At 46.1% G+C, this 23,124-nt stretch overlaps 1 protein-coding gene across 1 annotated transcript in view; it reads left to right on the forward strand.

The window, feature by feature from the left end:
- Positions 1–23,124, forward strand: part of fdxr (ferredoxin reductase) — a gene marked incomplete at its 3' end in the record, with an annotated part of 50,159 nt that overhangs the window by 12,036 nt on the left and 14,999 nt on the right. Inside the window, exons 5-9 of the mRNA XM_080542592.1 lie at positions 6,589–6,711; positions 7,583–7,696; positions 8,665–8,766; positions 16,710–16,817; positions 17,358–17,442. Coding sequence (XP_080398718.1) covers positions 6,589–6,711; positions 7,583–7,696; positions 8,665–8,766; positions 16,710–16,817; positions 17,358–17,442 — 532 coding nt within the window. The remainder of the gene's footprint in view (positions 1–6,588; positions 6,712–7,582; positions 7,697–8,664; positions 8,767–16,709; positions 16,818–17,357; positions 17,443–23,124) is intronic.

Raw genomic sequence — 23,124 nt, forward strand, 5'->3', positions numbered from 1 at the left:
GACCCACTCAGCCGTTTAACATTGGCGACCTCCTGAACTTTAGGCTCACTTTTGGGACACTTCCTATGTAGCCAGGGGAACAGAAAAAGACACACACCATCAGTGGGATGCCAGCTTTCAGCCAAAAGTGATTTCAGGTCTCTAGCCCAATGTATCACCAAACAGCACTCAATTTAGTCACTCACTACCCCTCCCCACTCAGCCGTTTAACATTGGCGACCTCCTGAACTTTAGGCTCACCTTTGGGACACTTCCTATGTAGCCAGGGGAACAGAAAAAGACACACACCATCAGTGGGATGCCAGCTTTCAGCCAAAAGTGATTTCAAGTCTCTAGCCCAATGTATCACCAAACAGCACTCAATTATATGCTCAATATATTTTAACAGTGAAAAAACAGGAAATACAGATTTAAAAAAATAAAATAAATCACAATAGTATGTTATTAGAATGATATAAACTTAAAATAAAATCAGTCTACTGTTAATAAAACTACTGCTGCAGATTTCTGTTGGTCTGTTTCTCAGACTGAATTGGTTCCATACTGCTTGGCCCTCTGAAAGGTCACAGCCAGGTCAGCTGCAGGTTGGGGCGGGGGAGGGGAGACATCAATTAACCACCTGCACCTCCAAACTTTCCCCAAAGCTACTGCTGCATTCAATGCACACGGGAATAACTGGTTTTCTGGAACAAGATGAATAATTATTATTCATAAATGTAGAACTGCTTAATCCCTTTATGTTTTGTAATTATTTAAAGATAAAACAACAGTTTTAAATGTTTTTATAATTTAAACCATTATATGGCTTGCATGATTGAGAATGCTGTCATTTTTAATACACAGTTTTGGTACACTACATTAACGCATTTACAGAACTCTCCTTAAAATTACAAATATAGTACTTATTACTAATACACTCAGGCCTCAGCCGTTCATTTAACATTGCCGACCTCCTGAACTTTAGGCTCACTTTTGGGACACTTCCTATGTAGCCAGGGGAACAGAAAAAGACACACACCATCAGTGGGATGCCAGCTTTCAGCCAAAAGTGATTTCAAGTCTCTAGCCCAATGTATCACCAAACAGCGCTCAATTTAGTCACTCACTATTCGCCTCCCCCTCCCCCACACAGCACCTTCCACAGCTAGCAGCACACTCAGGCCTCAGCCGTTCATTTAACATTTCCGACCTCCTGAACTTTAGTCTCTAGCCCAATGTATCACCAAACAGCGCTCAATTATATGCTCAATATATTTTAACAGTGAAAAAACAGGAAATACAGATTTAAAAAAAAAAGGGAAATCACAATAGTATGTTATTAGAATGATATAAACTTAAAATAAAATCAGTCTACTGTTAATAAAACTACTGCTGCAGATTTCTGTTGGTCTGTTTCTCAGACTGAATTGGTGCCATACTGCTTGGCCCTCTGAAAGGTCACAGCCAGGTCAGCTGCAGGTTGGGGCGGGGGAGGGGAGACATCACCAGAATACCTCTGTGTCATTGGCTGCTATAAGCATAAAAGGAGAGAAACTCATGGTGTGGCCCCCATCTTCCCCTGACCTCAACCCTATTGAGAACCTTTGGAGCATCCTCAAGCAAAAATATATATGAGGGTGGGAGGCAGTTCACATCAAAACAGCAGCTCTGGGAGGCTATTCTGGCATCCTGCAAAGAAATTCAAGCAGAAACTGTCCAAAAACTCACAAGTTCAATGGATGCAAGAATTGTGAAGGTGATATCAAAGAAGGGGTCCTATGTTAACATGTAACTTGACCTGTTACAGTTTTTCTCAGTCGCTTTGGTGCATTTCTCACATCACTATTAACATTTGCACCACAGTTAGTGCATTTCTCAGAACAATTAGTACAAACTGCAAAACCTAGGTGTTAACCTGCAAAAGCGTGTCACTTGCTCAAAATGGATAGTTCATTCCTCAAAAGCAAGTATTCATGTCAATGAAAGTGTCAATGTCATCAAAATGAAAAGTCCTGACACCATTGTTTATGAACAAGATAGTCAAATGGCTTTGTCATGTTTTCATTATGACAGTTCACTCTGTAAGTGTTTTCCAATGCAAAAAAGTCAGATCTTGGTGACACTACCTGAAAATGCTCAAGACAGTACTATACACTATTTGCACAGCCATTTGAAATCTACAGTGGGTTACACATTACTGTATTTAGTGAGGTAAATAAGTACAAGACGCTGAATAGTTATGTTTCACATTTTTACTGCATATGCTCTTTGCAATTCTAATTTGTTCACAGCATTGTGCAAAAGAAAAATACAAACTTGTTTACCACAAACATAAGAAACACCCTTTGGGTAGAGCTGTGCACAACTGTAAACAATATTGCAGTACATATTAGAACTGAATTGGAACATCCAACATACTGTAAATCATTCATTGACATCCAGACGTTCCTGTCTGTCTGGCCACATATTTTCATCGACATCACAGCGAATATCGTCCCTGGTAATGCAGCGAGGAAAGTATCTCCCTGAGTGGCGAATCCACCCTCTGCTAGCAAGGCCATTTGGGTATGTGGATGCCGGTCATTTGCCTTCCACCTCCAGGCAGAGAAAAACTCCTCTATTGGATTCAGGAATGGGGAGTAGGGAGGGAGATATTCCACCAGCATCCTTTCATGTGCTGCAAACCACTGTCTGACCAGATCTGAGTGGTGAAAACGCACATTATCCCATACAACAACATACTTGTTCAGATGGTCTCCATTTAGACCCCTCTCATTCTCAGGGATTATGTCCCTGTAAAGAGTGTCTAAAAAAGTCAGCAGATGTTGTGTTGTGTGGACCAAGACAGGGTATATGGGTGAGGACGCCGTTTTCTGAGACGGCTGCACACATTGTAATATTCCCTCCTCGTTGGCCTGGGACATCAATGGTTGCTCTCTGTCCAATGTGATTTCTGCCACGCCTTCTACCTTTTGCCAGATTAACGCCTCATCAACGTATATGAATGTGTGCAGCGGTTCCCTGGCCTCCAGCTCCAGTACACACTTTATCCCAGAATAGAGAGAGAGAGAAAAAAACTCATTTTGGACAACATATTGTACAGTATGAATTGTCATGTAAGTGTACTGCATGGCACTACACAAAGTAACCAGTTTACAGCACTGGACATTAGAGTATGCATAGAACACATAAATGTTTTACCTGTACATACTGGTGACGGATCTCCTTCACTCTGTCGCTGTTCCGTTCAAATGGCACATTGTACAATTGTTTCATGCACATTTCATTTCTCCTGAGCAGTCAATTGTAGCGATTGAAACGGATTCAATATTCCCAAAGATATTGTCATCCTCTATAACAGCGCTTTGTATCTCTCTCAACCTTATGGCATTGTTTGCAATCACCATTGCACAAATGGCTTCCTCTTGTTGTGGAGTAAAAAGGGGCCCTTTTCCACCTCTGCAAGGTTGTCTTGCCTTGTCTTGTCTATGTGGTGCAGAGTAAAATTACAGTAATGTACAGTAAACATGAGATATACGGCTTTAACCCATATTACTGTAGTGAACAATAACAGAGAGAAATTGTTCAATTTGGGAGACATTTTCAGGAAAAATGATAAAGAAATGTATACAATTTGCTTGACAGATTTTGACAACTTGTTCAACATTTTTGGATGTAATGACTCAAGCAATGAAATGAGGACTTAGTTTTATAGGGAATTACTATTAAGCATCCAAAAGTATAGTTCATTTTGACTGACATGACATAAGCAAATGATAATGTTATAAAACAGCAGAGAATTGTATGACAGCAATTGATGCATGTCCAAAAGCATTTGCAATTTGTTTGAAGGAATGAGAAACTGCTACTATGATGTGCACAAATGACTAAATGTTGTGGAGGTTGAACTAACAGTTATGAGAATTTCAATTCTGATCAGAGAAATGCACCAAAGCAATTGAGAAAAACTGTAAGATGTTTTTGTTTGAAATAGCTTTTGATTTCAGTAAATATGACCTCCTAATATGACCTCCTAACCCTAAATTCATCACAATTGTTTGTTCTTTACAACCTATAAAATGTTTTGAAACTCTGTTGTGCATAATAATTTGGAACAGTGAATTTTGAGTTTTTTTATTTAAAAAAAAAATACTGTTATCATTGGGAGGTTTGTTCAATAACATTTGAATTATGGTAATAACGGTTGATGACTTGAAAATTATACTGATTGTCATTTGCATCGACTATTTAGGAAAATCTGATAAAAATATAATTTGCATAATAATTTGGAACGAGGTGTATATTTAACCTTTTCGAGAGGGAACTGTGCTCAGTATAGTTTTAACAATAAAGGTCCCATATTATCTTATATCTTAATTCACTTCCTGGTAATTGCTATGTTGCAAATACCCTGCGTTATTAAAATATGGAGAAATATGAATTAGGAAATTATGGAAATACTGTAATAGGTACAGATTTTAAAAGCATGCCCCCATCAGAATCAGAATCAGAAAAGTGTATTGCCAAGTACGTTCACACATACAAGGAATTTGCTTTGTAAAACATGGAAAGGTAATAAAAACAAGTGCCATAACCTGTGCCCCACCCAAAAACCAGCCGCCACTGCTATTTACACCATGGAATTATAGTCACACACTTTCTAGTCACAATAATAAGACCAATGTTAACCAGCGTTCTCTGTCAGAACACTCAGCCAGTATATTTGCTAGCGTTTCACCCTGCAAAAACTCTCGCGTCGCGCGCACACACTCGTCTCGCGCGCACACTCGCGCACAATCTTGTATTATTCTCCAACGGCACAACGCGAAACGAAGTGTGCTCCGTCCCCACTAATTAGATCTTCAGCCAAACCTGCACACCTGTCTCCACCCCCAATCATGTGCTTGATGCAAAGTGCACGTGACAGACGGGCAGCTCATATGATTGGCTGCAGGAGTGTTAAATGTGTGTTAAAATTTCTGCCATTTCTGTGAAAAAAATAGTAAAAAATGCCGATTTTGCCACCAGGGGCGCACTCTAAACACTGATTAAGCACTCTTTTCAGACTTATGTAGCAGTGTGGGTCAAAATTTAAAACATAGAAATATTTGCACTAGACATATCAGCAACACTTTTTCTACCAAATTCAATGAAAATCGGTGTGGGGACCCGTTTTGGGTCCCCACACCGATTTCGAGTCCCCACACCGTGGTTGTGCTGTCAGACCTCAGTCCCCACATAGTAGTATACACAGGCACACACACACACACACATACAGACATACATACATACATACACACACTCTTAATCAGAAACAGTTTTTTTGTACAGTAGGTGGATTTTTGTTGTTGTAGATAAAAGGAAATATATATAATATTCACTGGGTGAAATGCAGGACGAGGAGACACGTTGTATAGGATGTTTGAATGTGACCTTGAATGTGACCAACTGCTAGCACATTTATCATCATGATTGGTTGATTTCTGCGCTGACCTATACAAGTTGGTGCTAACCCCCTTGCTTCGCTAACCCCAGCCAAGCTCTGCTCCACATACCAGCCTGCTAGCTCGCTAGCTTGGTCCAGGGCTCAGTCTAAACCACCGACTCTGCCACTGCTGTGTTTTTTTTTAGACTCAGAGGTGTTACCCATGAAACAGAGACTCAGAGGTGTTACCCATGAAACAGGAAACAGAAAAGGTCGGCGCGCGACAAGCAGCCCACATTATCTTTGGCGTGTGGGCACCTCTGTGTTGTCTCTCTGCTTCATCACAACTGTAGAACCCAGAGAGAGACAGAACTGTAGAACCCAGAGAGAGACAGAACTGTAGAACCCAGAGAGAGACAGAACTGTAGAACCCAGAGAGAGACAGAACTGTAGAACCCAGAGAGAGACAGAACTGTAGAACCCAGAGAGAGACAGAACTGTAGAACCCAGAGAGAGACAGAACTGTAGAACCCAGAGAGAGACAGAACTGTAGAACCCAGAGAGAGACAGAACTGTAGAACCCAGAGAGAGACAGAACTGTAGAACCCAGAGAGAGACAGAACTGTAGAACCCAGAGAGAGACAGAACTGTAGAACCTAGAGAGAGACAGAACTGTAGAACCCAGAGAGAGACAGAACTGTAGAACCCAGAGAGAGACAGAACTGTAGAACCCAGAGAGAGACAGAAATGTAGAACCCAGAGAGACAGAACTGTAGAACCCAGAGAGAGACAGAACTGTAGAACCCAGAGAGAGACAGAACTGTAGAACCCAGAGAGAGACAGAACTGTAGAACCCAGAGAGAGACAGAACTGATGTCAAACCCAGACAGAAGACTCTGTGGGACAGGGACAGGAGGGGTTCTCTCTCTCTCTCTCTCTCTCTCTCTCTCTCTCTCTCTCTCTCTCTCTCTCTCTCTCTCTCTCTCTCTCTCTCTCTCCCCCCCCTGGTCTGACCTTTGACCCTGGTCTGGCTGCTGTGCTACCTTAGCATCTGGGGGGGTTAGCATATTGAGGGGGTTAGCATATTGGGGGGGGGGTTAGCATATTGAGGGGGTTAGCATCTGGGGTGGGGTGCGTTCCAAACGTAGGAAGAAGAAGTTAGGCCTCTGTGTTTGTCTCCACAGAACGTCATCAACACCTTCACTCAGACGGCCCAGCATGCACGGTGTGGTTTCCACGGCAACGTGAGCGTGGGGAAGGACGTGAGCGTGGGGGAGCTGCAGAAGGCCTACCACGCTGTGGTGCTGGTGAGAGTCACATGACAGTCACATGACCTGCAGGGAGGGCTGGAGGGCTGGGAGGACCAGGGGGAGGGCTGGAGGACCAGGGGGAGGGCTGGAGGACCAGGGGGATGGCTGGAGGACCAGGGGGAGGGCTGGAGGACCAGGGGGAGGGCTGGAGGACCAGGGGGAGGCTGGGAGGACCAGGGGGAGGGCTGGGAGGACCAGGGGGAGGGCTGGGAGGACCAGGGGGAGGACTGGAGGACCAGGGGGAGGGCTGGAGGACCAGGGGGAGGGCTGGGAGGACCAGGGGGAGGGCTGGAGGACCAGGGAAAGGCTGGAGGGCCAGGGGGAGGGCTGGAGAACCAGGGGGAAGGCTGGAGAACCAGGAGGAGGGCTGGAGGACCAGGGGGAGGGCTGGAGGACCAGGGGGAGGGCTGGAGGACCAGGGGGAGGGCTGGAGGGCCAGGGGGAGGGCTGGGAGGACCAGGGGGAAGGCTGGAGAACCAGGAGGAGGGCTGGAGGACCAGGGGGAGGGCTGGAGGACCAGGGGGAGGGCTGGAGGACCAGGGGGAGGGCTGGAGGGCCAGGGGGAGGGCTGGGAGGACCAGGGGGAGGGCTGGAGGACCAGGGGGAGGGCTGGAGGACCAGAGGGAGGGCTGGGAGGACCAGGGGGAGGGCTGGGAGGACCAGGGGGAGGGCTGGAGGACCAGGGGGAGGGCTGGGAGGACCAGGGGGAGGGCTGGGAGGACCAGGGGGAGGGCTGGGAGGACCAGGGGGAGGACTGGGAGGTGTGTGTCTGTGTGGCTCACCAGTATGTGTATGTGTGTGTGTGTGTGCGCGTGTGTGTGTGTGCATGTGTGTGTGTGTGCGCGCGTGTGTGTGTGTGTGTGTGCAGAGCTATGGAGCGGAGGGCACCAGGACCATGGGGGTCCCGGGAGAGGGGCTGCAGGGCGTGCACTCTGCCAGGGACTTCGTGGGCTGGTACAACGGCCTGCCTCGCAACAAAGAGGTACGCCCCTGTCACCTGTTGTGTCTCCATCAAGTGTGAAGCCAATTTGAAGCCAATTTCTCTGGAGAACAGTGTCCTGATACTACCTCTCTCTGCCTCTGTAATCGTCTCATTCCTGCCTGTCTGTCTGTCTGCCTGTCTGCCTGTCTGTCTGTCTGCCTGCCTGTCTGTCTGTCTGCCTGTCTGTCTGCCTGCCTGTCTGTCTGTGTGTCTGTCTGTCTGTCTGCCTGCCTGCCTGCCTGTCTGTCTGCCTGTCTGCCTGTCTGTCTGCCTGTCTGCCTGTCTGTCTGCCTGTCTGCCTGTCTGTCTGCCTGCATGTCTGTCTGTCTTGCCTGCCTGTCTGCCTGTCTGTCTGTCTGTCTGTGTGTCTGTCTGCCTGCCTGTCTGCCTGCATGTCTGTCTGTCTGTCTTGCCTGCCTGTCTGTCTGCCTGTCTGTCTGTCTGTGTGTCTGCCTGTCTGCCTGTCTGCCTGCCTGCCTGCCTGTCTGCCTGTCTGCCTGTCTGCCTGTCTGTCTGTCTGTCTGTCTGTCTGTCTGTCTGTCTGTCTGTCTGTCTTGTCTTGTCTGTCTTGTCTGTCTGTCTGTTTGTTTGTCTGTCTTGTCTGTCTGTCTGTCTGTCTTGTCTGTCTGTCTTGTCTGTCTGTCTGTCTGTTTTGTCTGTCCTGTCTGTCTCTGTCTGTCTGTCTGTCTGTCTGTCTGTCTTGTCTGTCTGTCTTGTCTGTCTGTCTTGTCTGTCTGTCTGTTTTGTCTGTCCTGTCTGTCTCTGTCTGTCTGCCTGTCTGCCTGTCTGTCTGTCTTGTCTGTCTGTCTGTCTTGTCTGTCTGTCTGTCTGTCTGTCTTGTCTGTCTGTCTGTCTGTCTGTTTTGTCTGTCCTGTCTGTCTCTGTCTGTCTGCCTGTCTGTCTGTCTTGTCTGTATGTCTGTCTTGTCTGTCTGTCTGTCTTGTCTGTCTGTCTGTCTCTCCTCCCAGCTGAGACCAGACCTGAGCTGTGAGAGAGCGGTGATCATGGGCCAGGGGAACGTGGCCTTGGATGTAGCCAGGATACTGCTGTCTCCTCTGGACATGTTAATGGTGAGGTCAGGGCTGGGCCTGGGCGTGGGGGGGTGGGCGGGTGTGTGTGGGTGTGTGTGGGTGGGTGGGTGGTCGGGTGTGTGTGGGTGAGTCCAGGATGTTTTGCTTTCTGACAATAATGATGTCTGCTAGGGCTGCAACAACGGATCAATGAAATCGATAAAAATCGATAATGAAATTCGTTGGCGACGAATTCCATTATCGATTCGTCGGGTCTTGTTCCATAACAAACCTACTTCCTGTTGACGCACGCCACGCTGTCTTGCGGAGCCGGCGTGGTACAATTCTCTTCGATTCGGGCTTGGGGACCTCCTCTCCTCCTGCGGACGATGACAGACGCGGTGGCGCAGACGATTCTCGACAGGAAGTTGTACGGCAGCGTCCACAGTTTGTAGATGATATCGAAGCCGTCGGTTCCGAGTTAGACAGGTGTGTGTGTGGTTTCTTGCAGGGGAACCCGCGGTCGTCGTCCCTCGTCGCTACGGAGGCATTCTATGCCTTCAGCATCGGAGTATGCTCATAGTCACTTGTATTAGTAAGGAGATGCACTTGTGAGTTCTGGCGAAGCGTCAGCTAAATGACTGTAATGTAATGCGATAGCCAGTGAGTGTTTGCTCGCATTCATGAATTCAATATTGCATGACGAGTGTATTTAGCTAGCTGGCTAACGTCAGTGGTAGAGCAGAGGTGATAAGCTAAAGGCTAGCTAGTGGTAGCCTACCAAGCTACCCGTGAGTTAGAGTGAGGCACTGACTGTAGCCTAGCCTATTGTATGGAGTGAGAGGACACATTGCATTGTTTTGGAGCATATCTGTTCTATAAAAACATGAGTGTCTTGTCTGTAGCCTATATTGCACTTTGGGTTACTGACCTTTACATTAAGCAAAGTTATTACCGTATTTTCCGCACTATAAGGCGCACCGGATTATAAGGCGCACCTTCAATGAATGGCCTATTTTAGAACTGTTTTCATATACAGGGCGCACCGGATTATAAGGCGCATAGAATAGAAGATACTGCAGTCAAACGTTTGACTGGGGTTGCGTTACGCCCAAGCTCCACCTACTGCGTTGCGTCACCTCTCCATCGGTGTTGTGTCAACTTCCCGTTGTCCATGCTCCACCTGAGCGTTGCGTCACCGTCAACGTTCTACCTGCCCCACTGTCAAAAATATATTTTTTTCCACCAAGTATCAGCCGTTCGTCATCCATTTTTGCAACAAGCGTCAAGGACCTGCGGTGATTCACAGCTGACTCGCGTGAATAGCAATTCGCAATAGCTGCGACCACGAGATATAGAGTAGTTAGCTACAAGCATTTTCAATCTGGTATTATCTCTATTAGTGGATTAACCGCTGTGGTGATTTAACAGCTGATAAAAATACATCAAGTAGACTACAAACAGAGCAAAACAAGAAAACAACACCAGAAAACAAACAATAGGCTATACAATTATAACCAACAACCAATATGTGACAGCTCCTGGTGAAATGTGCAACGTAATTTTTCAGTTTTTACACATGCTTAAACTACAGATTGTAAGCTTTCAAATGATGTGTCATACATTCAAATCAGAGAAAGATTGAACACGACAGGCGTATTTGAATGTTGGTTCACCTCAAACACTGAATGGGAGAAAAGTGACTCTGAACGCAGCCACAGCTACGAACGCTGCTAACAAAACACATCGCTACGAAGGTCTAAACTGTATTTTAATATCATCACAACATACTGGGAGAACATCGACATGCTAAAAACACATAACTACACATAACTAGATGAACACACAGTTCTTACTTTTGAACACGAGCTAAAACGAAAGTATGTTTACAAGTCAACCCTCCCTTACCGGTAGCCTCTGGCAAACGAGAATAATGAATCCAATACACAAATTATAAGTGTTTAGTGATCGTTAAACTGTTGTTTATTATATCGAGTGGGTACTTTAAAACTTCAAGTTGAAAGCACCAAGAAGGACCGCCTCGAAATTCATCGATGTTCATGTCCCGTGCTAGCGCTGTTGCCTTCATTCGAATAGTGACTGTAGAGACGCTTCTACTAGCTGATTACCGTAATGCTGCAAGCGGTGCGGCTTGGTAGTTTACCAGTCGTACTGAAACATTTTGACAGAGCGCCTTGAGCGCCGTGTACAACCAGTATGGATCAACCAATTAACCAATTGATCCATATATAAGGCGCTCCGGATTATAAGGCGCACACTGAAAATTAAAGGCTTTTAAGTGCGCCTTATAGTGCGGAAAATACAGTACCTAAAACAATGCATGTATTGAGCTAGAGTTCAATTACTTTATTGAAACAATCTACCGCCATAGTCCATGGCCTGTTGTTAAACCTATTTGATGTAGCAAAGCCTTTTTTATTTATATTATTTTTTATTTTTTATTAATACTTATTCATTTTGCACATGTATATGTATAGGCCTGGCTGATTTAGAAAACATAAAATAAAATTTGCAAAAGAAATCTGTTTTTTTCATTTGTATCCGATTAATCGAAAAAATAATCGGCAGATTAATCGATTATCAAAATAATCGTTAGTTGCAGCCCTAATGTCTGCTGAGCTTCATCAAAGCTGCACTTGATGCATTAAAGACTGTCCATCCTTGTTAGTGTTGGTGAAAAGTATTTCCAAATATTGACCCTAGGCATTATGGAATTAGGAGTCTCCAAATAAAGCTGTATAACATGTCTGAGGTGATTGATGTGTAGTTAAACTCTGTCTCACCTCTGTAGAAGACTGGTATCACCCAGCTGTGTACACTAGAACTGCTGTGCCTATTATACCTACTAAAAGAGCCTTTATAATGGAAAGCTGCTATTTACACACAACAACTGGCTTGTAAATTAGCCAGGGTATCCGCGGTGTCTTGAAAAGTATTAAAAGTTGATAAATAAATTTTGGGAAAATCAAGACCTTAATAAGTATTAAAAAGTCTTATCACGATTTTATGAGGTCTTGAATTTTGTTGGTATTTTTCTGAATTAGACTCTGTCCAAAGAGTTTGAGTCCTATAATTTTTTTTTTTAAGTTTGTGAATTTATTCGTTTTATAAAAAAATAAAGATGAACCGGAAATTCTGTTGTATGATAGTGGTCTAGTCTATTGCAAACTAAAACGTTTAACTTAAAGGTGTCACTGATGTAAACGGTTACAGCTTGAAGTGGCGGTGAGGTCTGGAAAAATATTGACAAGTTCTTTAAAAAGTCTTGTCGTTGAAATTAACCTCAAGATTCCTGTATATACCCTGTTAGCCTGCGTCCTACACAGAAAAAATGCAAAATAGCTTTATACTAGCTTATCCTGATGTCATTTTGAAAATGTAAGGATACTGGGTGGTAGAACGCACATATCCATGAAAGGAGGGTCCTAAAATGTTATCGAGTGCAAAGATATAAGAAATGTTTTACTCACAGGGTCAAATGACCCCACCCATGGCTGTTCTAGTGTTAATGACTCCACCCATGGCTGTTCTAGTGTTAATGACCCCACCCCTGGCTGTTCTAGTGTTAATGACCCCACCCATGGCTGTTCTAGTGTTAATGACCCCACCCCTGGCTGTTCTAGTGTTAATGACTCCACCCATGGCTGTTCTAGTGTTAATGACCCCACCCCTGGCTGTTCTAGTGTTAATGACCCCACCCATGGCTGTTCTAGTGTTAATGACCCCACCCATTGCTGTTCTAGTGTTAATGACCCCACCCATGGCTGTTCTAGTGTTAATGACCCCACCCATGGCTGTTCTAGTGTTAATGACCCCACCCCTGAATGTTCTAGTGTTAATGACCCCACCCATGGCTGTTCTAGTGTTAATGACACCACCCATGGCTGTTCTAGTGTTAATGACTCCGCCCCTGGCTGTTCTAGTGTTAATGACCACACCCATGGCTGTTCTAGTGTTAATGACTCCACCCATGGCTGTTCTAGTGTTAATGACCCCACCCCTGGCTGTTCTAGTGTTAATGACCCCACCCATGGCTGTTCTAGTGTTAATGACCCCACCCATGGCTGTTCTAGTGTTAATGACCCCACCCATGGCTGTTCTAGTGTTAATGACCCCACCCATGGCTGTTCTAGTGTTAATGACACCACCCATGGCTGTTCTAGTGTTAATGACTCCGCCCCTGGCTGTTCTAGTGTTAATGACCACACCCATGGCTGTTCTAGTGTTAATGACCCCACCCCTGGCTGTTCTAGTGTTAATGACCCCACCCATGGCTGTTCTAGTGTTAATGACCCCACCCCTGGCTGTTCTAGTGTTAATGAGAACCATCTGCCCGGTACAGTGGAAACCGTGACGTGACGTGCTGACGTGATCCAAGATGGCGCCGTCCATGGCTGCTATGGCGTTACAGTTTGTTGTGTTCTGTCTGTTCTGTGTCTCTGTGTCCTGCCTAACGTCGTACACAAACGACGTACTACTGCACATCAGGGGCTTAACCCCACCGGACATCTTCCCCAAACTACTCACCCGTTCCACGGACATTCTGGATATGCTTGTGAGGGGGACCGCGTTTTTCGCCAGAGCTGTGAGGTGGATCAAGAGGCAGCGAGGTCGGAGAGCCGGCTGCTTGGTTCGCCTACGGCGGAGAGGGACGCGACCACCACTACCGGGCATATTCCTGAGCAACGTGAACTCCCTTTGCAATAAAATGGATGAACTCCGGTGTCTCGTTGCGAGGAACAGCGACTTCCACTCCTCGGCTGTCTTCGCGTTCACGGAGATGCATCTATCTTCATCTGTCCCTGACGAGGCGGTGGAGCTAGAGGGATTCTCCGCGTTCCGGGCTGACAGAGACTTCGAGGCGGTGAGCAAGTCGAGGGGTGGGGGGTTACTGTTCTTTGTAAACGTGCGCTGGAGTTCCGAGGTGACAGTGCTCCACAAACACTGTTCCACGGCTATAGAATACCTATTCATACTCTGTCGTCCATTCTATTCCCCCCGCGAGTTCTACATTCCACCTGATGCTGACGTCACCGCAGCAGTAGACACACTGGCAGAGCAATTGATGAGTGTGGAACGTAGTTACCCGGACAGTTTTGTTGTTGTTATGGGGGATTTTAACCAGGCTAATCTTAGCCGGGCGCTCCCCAAATACAGGCAGCAAGTCACGTGTCCCACCAGGGGGGTGAACACTCTGGACCATTGCTACTGTACAGCTCGTCAAGCTTACCATTCTGTCCCCCGTGCTGCACTGGGCTACAGTGACCACATCCTCATACACCTGATCCCTCGCTACAGGCAGAGGTTAAAACTCTCTAAGCCTGTTGTACGGCGCTTCAGGGTGTGGTCCAGTGAGGCATGTGAGCGACTCTGCGCCTGGTTGGAGAGTGCAGGCTGTGACCAGGACTTGGTGGAGTGGGCGGGGCCAGAGGCTGGTAACAATCTGGATGTATACACAGACACTGTTACATCATTTATCAGCTTTGGCGAGGAGGTGTGTGTCCCCCTCCGCTCCAGGAAGTCCTTCAACAACGACCAGCCCTGGTTTTCATCCCAACTCAGGCGTCTGAGGTCAGAGAAGGAGGTGGCTAGGCGCAGTGGGGACGTGGACCGGGTCAAGCAGGCCAAGTACAGGTTCGCCAAAGCGGTGAAGGAGGCGAAGCATCGCTTTTCGGAGAAGCTGCAGCTACAGCTCTCTGAGGGGGATTCCGCCTCCGTCTGGAAACGCCTAAAGACCATCACCAACTACAAACCCAAGTCCCCGCTGATGTCCGACAACCTCCCTCTCGCTAACGAGCTGAACGAGTTCTACTGTAGGTTTGAGAAAGAGAGGTTCCCGTCCACCCCCGCCCTCTCCCTCCACCCCCCCCCCCGGCTACAACCACCACCCCCGTCCCCCAGGGGGGCCAATGTCCCTCCTGCTACCCCCACCCTCCCCTCCCTCCCCCCTCCTCACCCGCCCCGCCCACCCCCACCCCCCTTTCCCCACCCCCTCTCTCTGTCACAGTGCGAGAGGTAAACAGACTGTTTAAGAGGCAGAATCCCCGGAAGGCAGCTGGTCCGGATTCCGTCTCTCCCTCTGTCCTGAAGCACTGCGCCGACCAGCTGGCCCCGGTGTTTACCCACATCTTCAACGCCTCGCTGGAGCTGTGTCACGTCCCAGCGTGCCTCAAGGCATCAACCATCATCCCCGTCCCCAAGAAGGCCAAGGTCACAGGCCTCAACGACTACAGACCCGTCGCTCTGACCCCTGTCGTCATGAAGGTCCTGGAGCGCCTTGTCCTGGCCTACCTGAAGCTCATCACGGATCCTGTGCTGGACCCCCTGCAGTTCGCGTACAGAGCCAATAGATCCACGGAGGACGCCGTGAACATGGCTCTGCACTACGTACTAGAACACCTAGACACTGCAGGCAACTACGCCAGGATCCTGTTCGTGGACTTCAGCTCGGCCTTCAACACGATCCTCCCACACATCCTGGAGCACCAGCTATCCCTGCTGCAGGTGCCGGACTCCACCTGCAGGTGGATCACGGACTTCCTGACTGACAGGTCTCAGCGGGTGAAGCTGGGGAAGAGCATTTCCAGCTCCAGGTCCACCAGCACGGGCTCCCCGCAGGGCTGCGTCCTGTCTCCAGCACTATTCTCCCTATACACCAACAGCTGTGTCTCCCGCCACCCCTCGGTCAAGCTCCTGAAGTTTGCAGACGACACCACCCTGGTGGGCCTCATCTCCGGGGGGGACGAATCTGCCTACAGGGGTGAGATCGAGTAGCTGCAGAGCTGGTGCAGTTTAAACAATCTGGAGCTCAATGCTCTGAAAACAGTGGAGATGGTGGTGGACTTCCGTAGGAAAGCAGCCCTGCCCCCTCCCATCACGCTGGGAGGTACCCCGGTGGCCTCCGTGGAGTCATGCCGCTTTCTAGGCATGACCATCTCCCGGGACCTCAAGTGGGAGCGGAACACTGAGGCCCTCACGAAGAAGGCCCAGAAGAGGATGTTCTTCCTCCGGCAGCTGAGGAAATTCAGGCTGCCGAGGTCCATGATGGTCCAGTTTTACACGGCCATCATAGAGTCCATCCTCACCCACTCCATCATCACCTGGTTCCCTGCTGCAACGACCAAGGACAAGGCCAAGTTGCAGCGGGTGTTACGTTCAGCAGAGAGGGTGATCGGCTGTCCCTTGCCCTCCCTCAACTCCTTGCATGACACCAGGGCTCTGAGGAGGGCAAGAAAGATCATGGCCGACCCCTTCCACCCCGGCCACGGCCTCCTCACCCTGCTTCCCTCTGGAAGAAGGTTGCGGCTGCCTAAGGCACTGAAGGCCCGCCACAGGCTCAGTTTCTTCCCCTCAGCCGCCAGGCTGATAAATGACTCTGGCTTCCCCCTCCCCCCCGCCCCCAAGTCTGCCCAGGACTGAATATGCACTGGACTCACTGTAAAAACTCTGCACTGCACTTTATATATGTTGCACTATCCAATGCACTGTTGTCTGTCCTGTGTTGTCCTGTTTTTTGCATTTGTTTTCGTATACACGTGAAAAAAAAGTATAAACGCACTTACTGTAATGCCGAAGCAAATTCCTATATGTGTATGCATAATGGCAATAAACGTTATCTGAATCTGAATCTGAATCTGAAATGACCCCACCCATGGCTGTTCTAGTGTTAATGACCCCACCCATGGCTGTTCTAGTGTTAATGACACCACCCATGGCTGTTCTAGTGTTAATGACCCCACCCATGGCTGTTCTAGTGTTAATGACCCCACCCATGGCTGTTCTAGTGTTAATGACCACACCCATAGATGTTCTAGTGTTAATGACCCCACCCATGGCTGTTCTAGTGTTAATGACCCCACCCATGGCTGTTCTAGTGTTAATGACCCCACCCGTGGCTGTTCTAGTGTTAATGACCCCACCCATGGCTGTTGTGTTATGGCTGTAGTGTTAACCTCCATAGTTAACCTCCATCTCTCCTGTAGAAGACTGACATCACCCAGACGGCCCTGGACGCCCTGGCAGAGAGCCGGGTGCGGCAGGTCCTCATCGTGGGCAGGAGAGGGCCCCTGCAGATGGCCTGCACCATCAAGGTACAGCAGCCTGCCAGCCTCCACCCTTCACCCTTCTCTCCCTGCCTGTCTCCACCACGGGGCGGCTGTGGTAGGAGGTTGAACCAACGTCTAATGATCGCAAGGTCGGCAGATCGACGGTTTGAACCCCCGGCTTGGCCACATGTCGAGGTGTCCTTGGGCAAGACACTGAACCCCAAATGGCTCTGTGGCTGTGTTCGGTGTGGCTGTGTTGTTAGGAGTTTGCTGTCTGTTGCCTGAAGCCATCTTAATATTTCCCACCTGGGAACTGTGGGAAGCTCCTAATCTGGGAGTGGAGCCTAAAGTCAAACCCAGGTCAAACCCAGGACCTATATTTGCTTTTATTCATTTTTATTTTCTTACTATGTTCCTCCTTGCTGTATTTTAATAATGTATGCAAAGCACTTTGAATTGCCCCTGTTGTATGAAATGTGCTATAAATAAACTTGCCTTGCCTAAAGTGCATGACCTTGTTATCAGACAAGTTGTCATGTTGTGTTTGGTATCCAGACATGAGACCTTCTGGTTGTGTTCCTCCAGGAGCTGAGAGAGATGGTGAAGCTGCCTGGCACCAGGCCAGAGATGGTGGCAGCTGAGTTTGAGGGCATCTCAGAGGCGCTGAAAGGTGAGAGGTGGTTGTCTGGTTCCTCTTAAGGTTTCTTCCTACCTAAGGAGGTTACCTCTGGGGTTCTGGCCCAGGTCTGACAGATGTTTGTAAAAGGTTGAGAGAGATTCTGTCAGATGAAAGAGATGCAGATAGTGGTGGAGGGGATTAAACCTCAATGTGTTAGGTTGAAGTGTTAGGTTGTTAGGTTGAAGTGTTAGGTTGTTAGGTTGAAGTGTTAGGTTGTTAGGTTGAAGTGTGAGGTTGAAGTGTGAGGTTGAAGTGTTAGGTTGAAGTGTTAGGTTGTTAGGTTGAAGTGTTAGGTTGTTAGGTTGAAGTGTTAGGTTGAAGTGTTAGGTTGTTAGGTGGAAGTGTTAGGTTGTTAGGTTGAAGTGTTAGGTTGTTAGGTTGAAGTGTTAGGTTGTTAGGTTGAAGTGTTAGGTTGTTAGGTTGAAGTGTGAGGTTGAAGTGTTAGGTTGAAGTGTTAGGTTGAAGTGTTAGGTTGTTAGGTTGAAGTGTTAGGTTGTTAGGTTGAAGTGTTAGGTGGAAGTGTTAGGTTGTTAGGTGGAAGTGTTAGGTTGTTAGGTTGAAGTGTTAGGTTGTTAGGTTGAAGTGTTAGGTTGAAGTGTTAGGTGGAAGTGTTAGGTTGTTAGGTGGAAGTGTTAGGTTGTTAGGTGGAAGTGTTAGGTTGTTAGGTTGAAGTGTTAGGTTGTTAGGTGGAAGTGTTAGGTTGTTAGGTGGAAGTGTTAGGTTGTTAGGTGGAAGTGTTAGGTTGAAGTGTTAGGTTGTTAGGTTGAAGTGTGAGGTTGTTAGGTTGAAGTATTAGGTTGTTAGGTGGAAGTGTTAGGTTGAAGTGTTAGGTTGAAGTGTTAGGTTGAAGTGTTAGGTGGAAGTGTTAGGTTGTTAGGTTGAAGTGTGAGGTTGTTAGGTTGAAGTGTTAGGTTGTTAGGTGGAAGTGTTAGGTTGTTAGGTTGAAGTGTTAGGTTGTTAGGTTGAAGTGTTAGGTTGAAGTGTGAGGTTGTTAGGTTGAAGTGTTAGGTTGTTAGGTGGAAGTGTTAGGTGGAAGTGTTAGGTTGTTAGGTTGAAGTGTGAGGTTGTTAGGTGGAAGTGTTAGGTTGTTAGGTTGAAGTGTTAGGTTGTTAGGTGGAAGTGTTAGGTTGAAGTGTTAGGTTGTTAGGTTGAAGTGTTAGGTTGAAGTGTTAGGTTGTTAGGTGGAAGTGTTAGGTTGTTAGGTTGAAGTGTTAGGTTGTTAGGTTGAAGTGTGAGGTTGTTAGGTTGAAGTGTTAGGTTGTTAGGTGGAAGTGTTAGGTTGTTAGGTGGAAGTGTTAGGTGGAAGTGTTAGGTTGTTAGGTTGAAGTGTGAGGTTGTTAGGTGGAAGTGTTAGGTTGTTAGGTTGAAGTGTTAGGTTGTTAGGTGGAAGTGTTAGGTTGAAGTGTTAGGTTGTTAGGTTGAAGTGTTAGGTTGTTAAGTTGAAGTGTTAGGTTGTTAGGTTGAAGTGTTAGGTTGAAGTGTTAGGTTGAAGTGTTAGATTGAAGTGTTAGGTTGAAGTGTGAGGTTGAAGTGTTAGGTTGAAGTGTGAGGTTGAAGTGTTAGGTGGAAGTGTTAGGTTGAAGTGTGAGGTTGAAGTGTTAGGTTGAAGTGTGAGGTTGAAGTGTTAGGTTGAAGTGTTAGGTTGTTAGGTTGAAGTGTTAGGTTGAAGTGTTAGGTTGTTAGGTTGAAGTGTTAGGTTGAAGTGTTAGGTTGTTAGGTGGAAGTGTTAGGTTGAAGTGTTAGGTTGAAGTGTTAGGTTGTTAGGTTGAAGTGTTAGGTTGAAGTGTTAGGTTGTTAGGTGGAAGTGTTAGGTTGAAGTGTTAGGTTGAAGTGTTAGGTTGAAGTGTTAGGTTGTTAGGTGGAAGTGTTAGGTTGAAGTGTTAGGTTGTTAGGTGGAAGTGTTAGGTTGAAGTGTTAGGTTGTTAGGTGGAAGTGTTAGGTTGTTAGGTGGAAGTGTTAGGTTGAAGTGTGAGGTTGTTAGGTGGAAGTGTTAGGTTGTTAGGTGGAAGTGTTAGGTTGAAGTGTGAGGTTGTTAGGTTGAAGTGTTAGGTTGAAGTGTTAGGTTGTTAGGTTGAAGTGTTAGGTTGTTAGGTGGAAGTGTTAGGTTGTTAGGTTGAAGTGTTAGGTTGAAGTGTTAGGTTGTTAGGTGGAAGTGTTAGGTTGAAGTGTTAGGTTGAAGTGTTAGGTTGTTAGGTGGAAGTGTTAGGTTGTTAGGTGGAAGTGTTAGGTTGAAGTGTGAGGTTGTTAGGTGGAAGTGTTAGGTTGAAGTGTTAGGTTGTTAGGTGGAAGTGTTAGGTTGTTAGGTGGAAGTGTTAGGTTGAAGTGTGAGGTTGTTAGGTGGAAGTGTTAGGTTGAAGTGTTAGGTTGTTAGGTTGAAGTGTTAGGTTGTTAGGTGGAAGTGTTAGGTTGTTAGGTTGAAGTGTAAGGTTGAAGTGTTAGGTTGTTAGGTGGAAGTGTTAGGTTGTTAGGTTGAAGTGATAAGTTGTTAGGTGGAAGTGTTAGGTTGTTAGGTGGAAGTGTTAGGTTGTTAGGTTGAAGTGTTAGGTTGTTAGGTGGAAGTGTTAGGTTGAAGTGTTACGTTGAAGTGTTAGGTTGTTAGGTTGAAGTGTTAGGTTGTTAGGTGGAAGTGTTAGGTTGTTAGGTTGAAGTGTTAGGTTGTTAGGTGGAAGTGTTAGGTTGTTAGGTGGAAGTGTTAGGTTGTTAGGTGGAAGTGTTAGGTTGTTAGGTTGAAGTGTTAGGTTGAAGTGTTAGGTTGTTAGGTTGAAGTGTTAGGTTGAAGTGTTAGGTTGAAGTGTGAGGTTGAAGTGTTAGGTTGAAGTGTTAGGTTGTTAGGTTGAAGTGTTAGGTTGTTAGGTTGAAGTGTTAGGTTGAAGTGTTAGGTTGAAGTGTGAGGTTGAAGTGTTAGGTTGAAGTGTTAGGTTGTTAGGTTGAAGTGTTAGGTTGTTAGGTTGAAGTGTTAGGTTGTTAGGTGGAAGTGTTAGGTTGAAGTGTTAGGTTGTTAGGTGGAAGTGTGAGGTTGTTAGGTTGAAGTGTTAGGTTGTTAGGTGGAAGTGTTAGGTTGAAGTGTTAGGTTGAAGTGTTAGGTGGAAGTGTTAGGTTGTTAGGTGGAAGTGTTAGGTTGTTAGGTGGCAGTGTTAGGTTGAAGTGTTAGGTTGTTAGGTGGAAGTGTTAGGTTGAAGTGTGAGGTTGAAGTGTTAGGTTGAAGTGTTAGGTTGAAGTGTTAGGTTGAAGTGTTAGGTTGAAGTGTTAGGTTGAAGTGTTAGGTTGAAGTGTGAGGTTGAAGTGTGAGGTTGAAGTGTTAGGTTGAAGTGTTAGGTTGTTAGGTTGAAGTGTTAGGTTGAAGTGTTAGGTTGTTAGGTGGAAGTGTTAGGTTGTTAGGTTGAAGTGTGAGGTTGAAGTGTTAGGTTGTTAGGTGGAAGTGTTAGGTTGAAGTGTTAGGTTGAAGCGTTAGGTTGTTAGGTGAAAGTGTTAGGTTGTTAGGTGGAAGTGTTAGGTTGAAGTGTGAGGTTGTTAGGTGGAAGTGTTAGGTTGTTAGGTGGAAGTGTTAGGTTGAAGTGTGAGGTTGTTAGGTTGAAGTGTTAGGTTGAAGTGTTAGGTTGTTAGGTTGAAGTGTTAGGTTGTTAGGTGGAAGTGTTAGGTTGTTAGGTTGAAGTGTTAGGTTGAAGTGTTAGGTTGTTAGGTGGAAGTGTTAGGTTGTTAGGTGGAAGTGTTAGGTTGAAGTGTTAGGTTGAAGTGTTAGGTTGTTAGGTGGAAGTGTTAGGTTGTTAGGTGGAAGTGTTAGGTTGAAGTGTGAGGTTGTTAGGTTGAAGTGTTAGGTTGAAGTGTTAGGTTGAAGTGTTAGGTTGTTAGGTTGAAGTGTTAGGTTGAAGTGTTAGGTTGTTAGGTTGAAGTGTGAGGTTGAAGTGTTAGGTTGAAGTGTTAGGTTGTTAGGTTGAAGTGTTAGGTTGTTAGGTTGAAGTGTTAGGTTGAAGTGTTAGGTGGAAGTGTTAGGTTGTTAGGTTGAAGTGTTAGGTTGTTAGGTTGAAGTGTAAGGTTGAAGTGTTAGGTGGAAGTGTTTGGTTGTTAGGTGGAAGTGTTAGGTTGTTAGGTGGAAGTGTTAGGTTGTTAGGTTGAAGTGTTAGGTTGTTAGGTGGAAGTGTTAGGTTGTTAGGTGGAAGTGTTAGGTTGTTAGGTGGAAGTGTTAGGTTGAAGTGTTAGGTTGTTAGGTTGAAGTGTGAGGTTGTTAGGTTGAAGTGTTAGGTTGCTAGGTGGAAGTGTTAGGTTGAAGTGTTAGGTTGTTAGGTGGAAGTGTTAGGTTGTTAGGTTGAAGTGTTAGGTTGAAGTGTTAGGTTGTTAGGTGGAAGTGTTAGGTTGTTAGGTTGAAGTGTTAGGTTGTTAGGTTGAAGTGTGAGGTTGTTAGGTTGAAGTGTTAGGTTGTTAGGTGGAAGTGTTAGGTTGTTAGGTTGAAGTGTGAGGTTGTTAGGTGGAAATGTTAGGTTGTTAGGTTGAAGTGTTAGGTTGTTAGGTGGAAGTGTTAGGTTGTTAGGTTGAAGTGTTAGGTTGTTAGGTTGAAGTGTTAGGTTGAAGTGTTAGGTTGAAGTGTTAGGTTGAAGTGTTAGATTGAAGTGTTAGGTTGAAGTGTGAGGTTGAAGTGTGAGGTTGAAGTGTGAGGTTGAAGTGTTAGGTTGAAGTGTTAGGTTGAAGTGTGAGGTTGAAGTGTTAGGTTGAAGTGTGAGGTTGAAGTGTGAGGTTGAAGTGTTAGGTTGAAGTGTGAGGTTGAAGTGTTAGGTTGAAGTGTTAGGTTGTTAGGTTGAAGTGTTAGGTTGAAGTGTTAGGTTGTTAGGTGGAAGTGTTAGGTTGAAGTGTTAGGTTGAAGTGTTAGGTTGTTAGGTTGAAGTGTTAGGTTGAAGTGTTAGGTTGTTAGGTGGAAGTGTTAGGTTGAAGTGTTAGGTTGAAGTGTTAGGTTGTTAGGTGGAAGTGTTAGGTTGTTAGGTTGAAGTGTTAGGTTGTTAGGTGGAAGTGTTAGGTTGAAGTGTTAGGTTGAAGTGTTAGGTTGAAGTGTTAGGTTGTTAGGTGGAAGTGTTAGGTTGAAGTGTTAGGTTGTTAGGTGGAAGTGTTAGGTTGTTAGGTGGAAGTGTTAGGTTGAAGTGTGAGGTTGTTAGGTGGAAGTGTTAGGTTGTTAGGTGGAAGTGTTAGGTTGAAGTGTGAGGTTGTTAGGTTGAAGTGTTAGGTTGAAGTGTTAGGTTGTTAGGTTGAAGTGTTAGGTTGTTAGGTGGAAGTGTTAGGTTGTTAGGTTGAAGTGTTAGGTTGAAGTGTTAGGTTGTTAGGTGGAAGTGTTAGGTTGTTAGGTGGAAGTGTTAGGTCGAAGTGTTAGGTTGAAGTGTTAGGTTGTTAGGTGGAAGTGTTAGGTTGTTAGGTGGAAGTGTTAGGTTGAAGTGTGAGGTTGTTAGGTGGAAGTGTTAGGTTGAAGTGTTAGGTTGTTAGGTTGAAGTGTTAGGTTGTTAGGTGGAAGTGTTAGGTTGTTAGGTTGAAGTGTTAGGTTGTTAGGTGGAAGTGTTAGGTTGTTAGGTTGAAGTGTTAGGTTGTTAGGTGGAAGTGTTAGGTTGTTAGGTGGAAGTGTTAGGTTGTTAGGTTGAAGTGTTAGGTTGTTAGGTTGAAGTGTTAGGTTGAAGTGTTAGGTTGAAGTGTGAGGTT

This window comes from Nansenia antarctica, assembly GCF_963989245.1.
Source record: "Nansenia antarctica genome assembly, chromosome: 11".
Lineage (NCBI taxonomy): Eukaryota > Metazoa > Chordata > Actinopteri > Argentiniformes > Microstomatidae > Nansenia > Nansenia antarctica.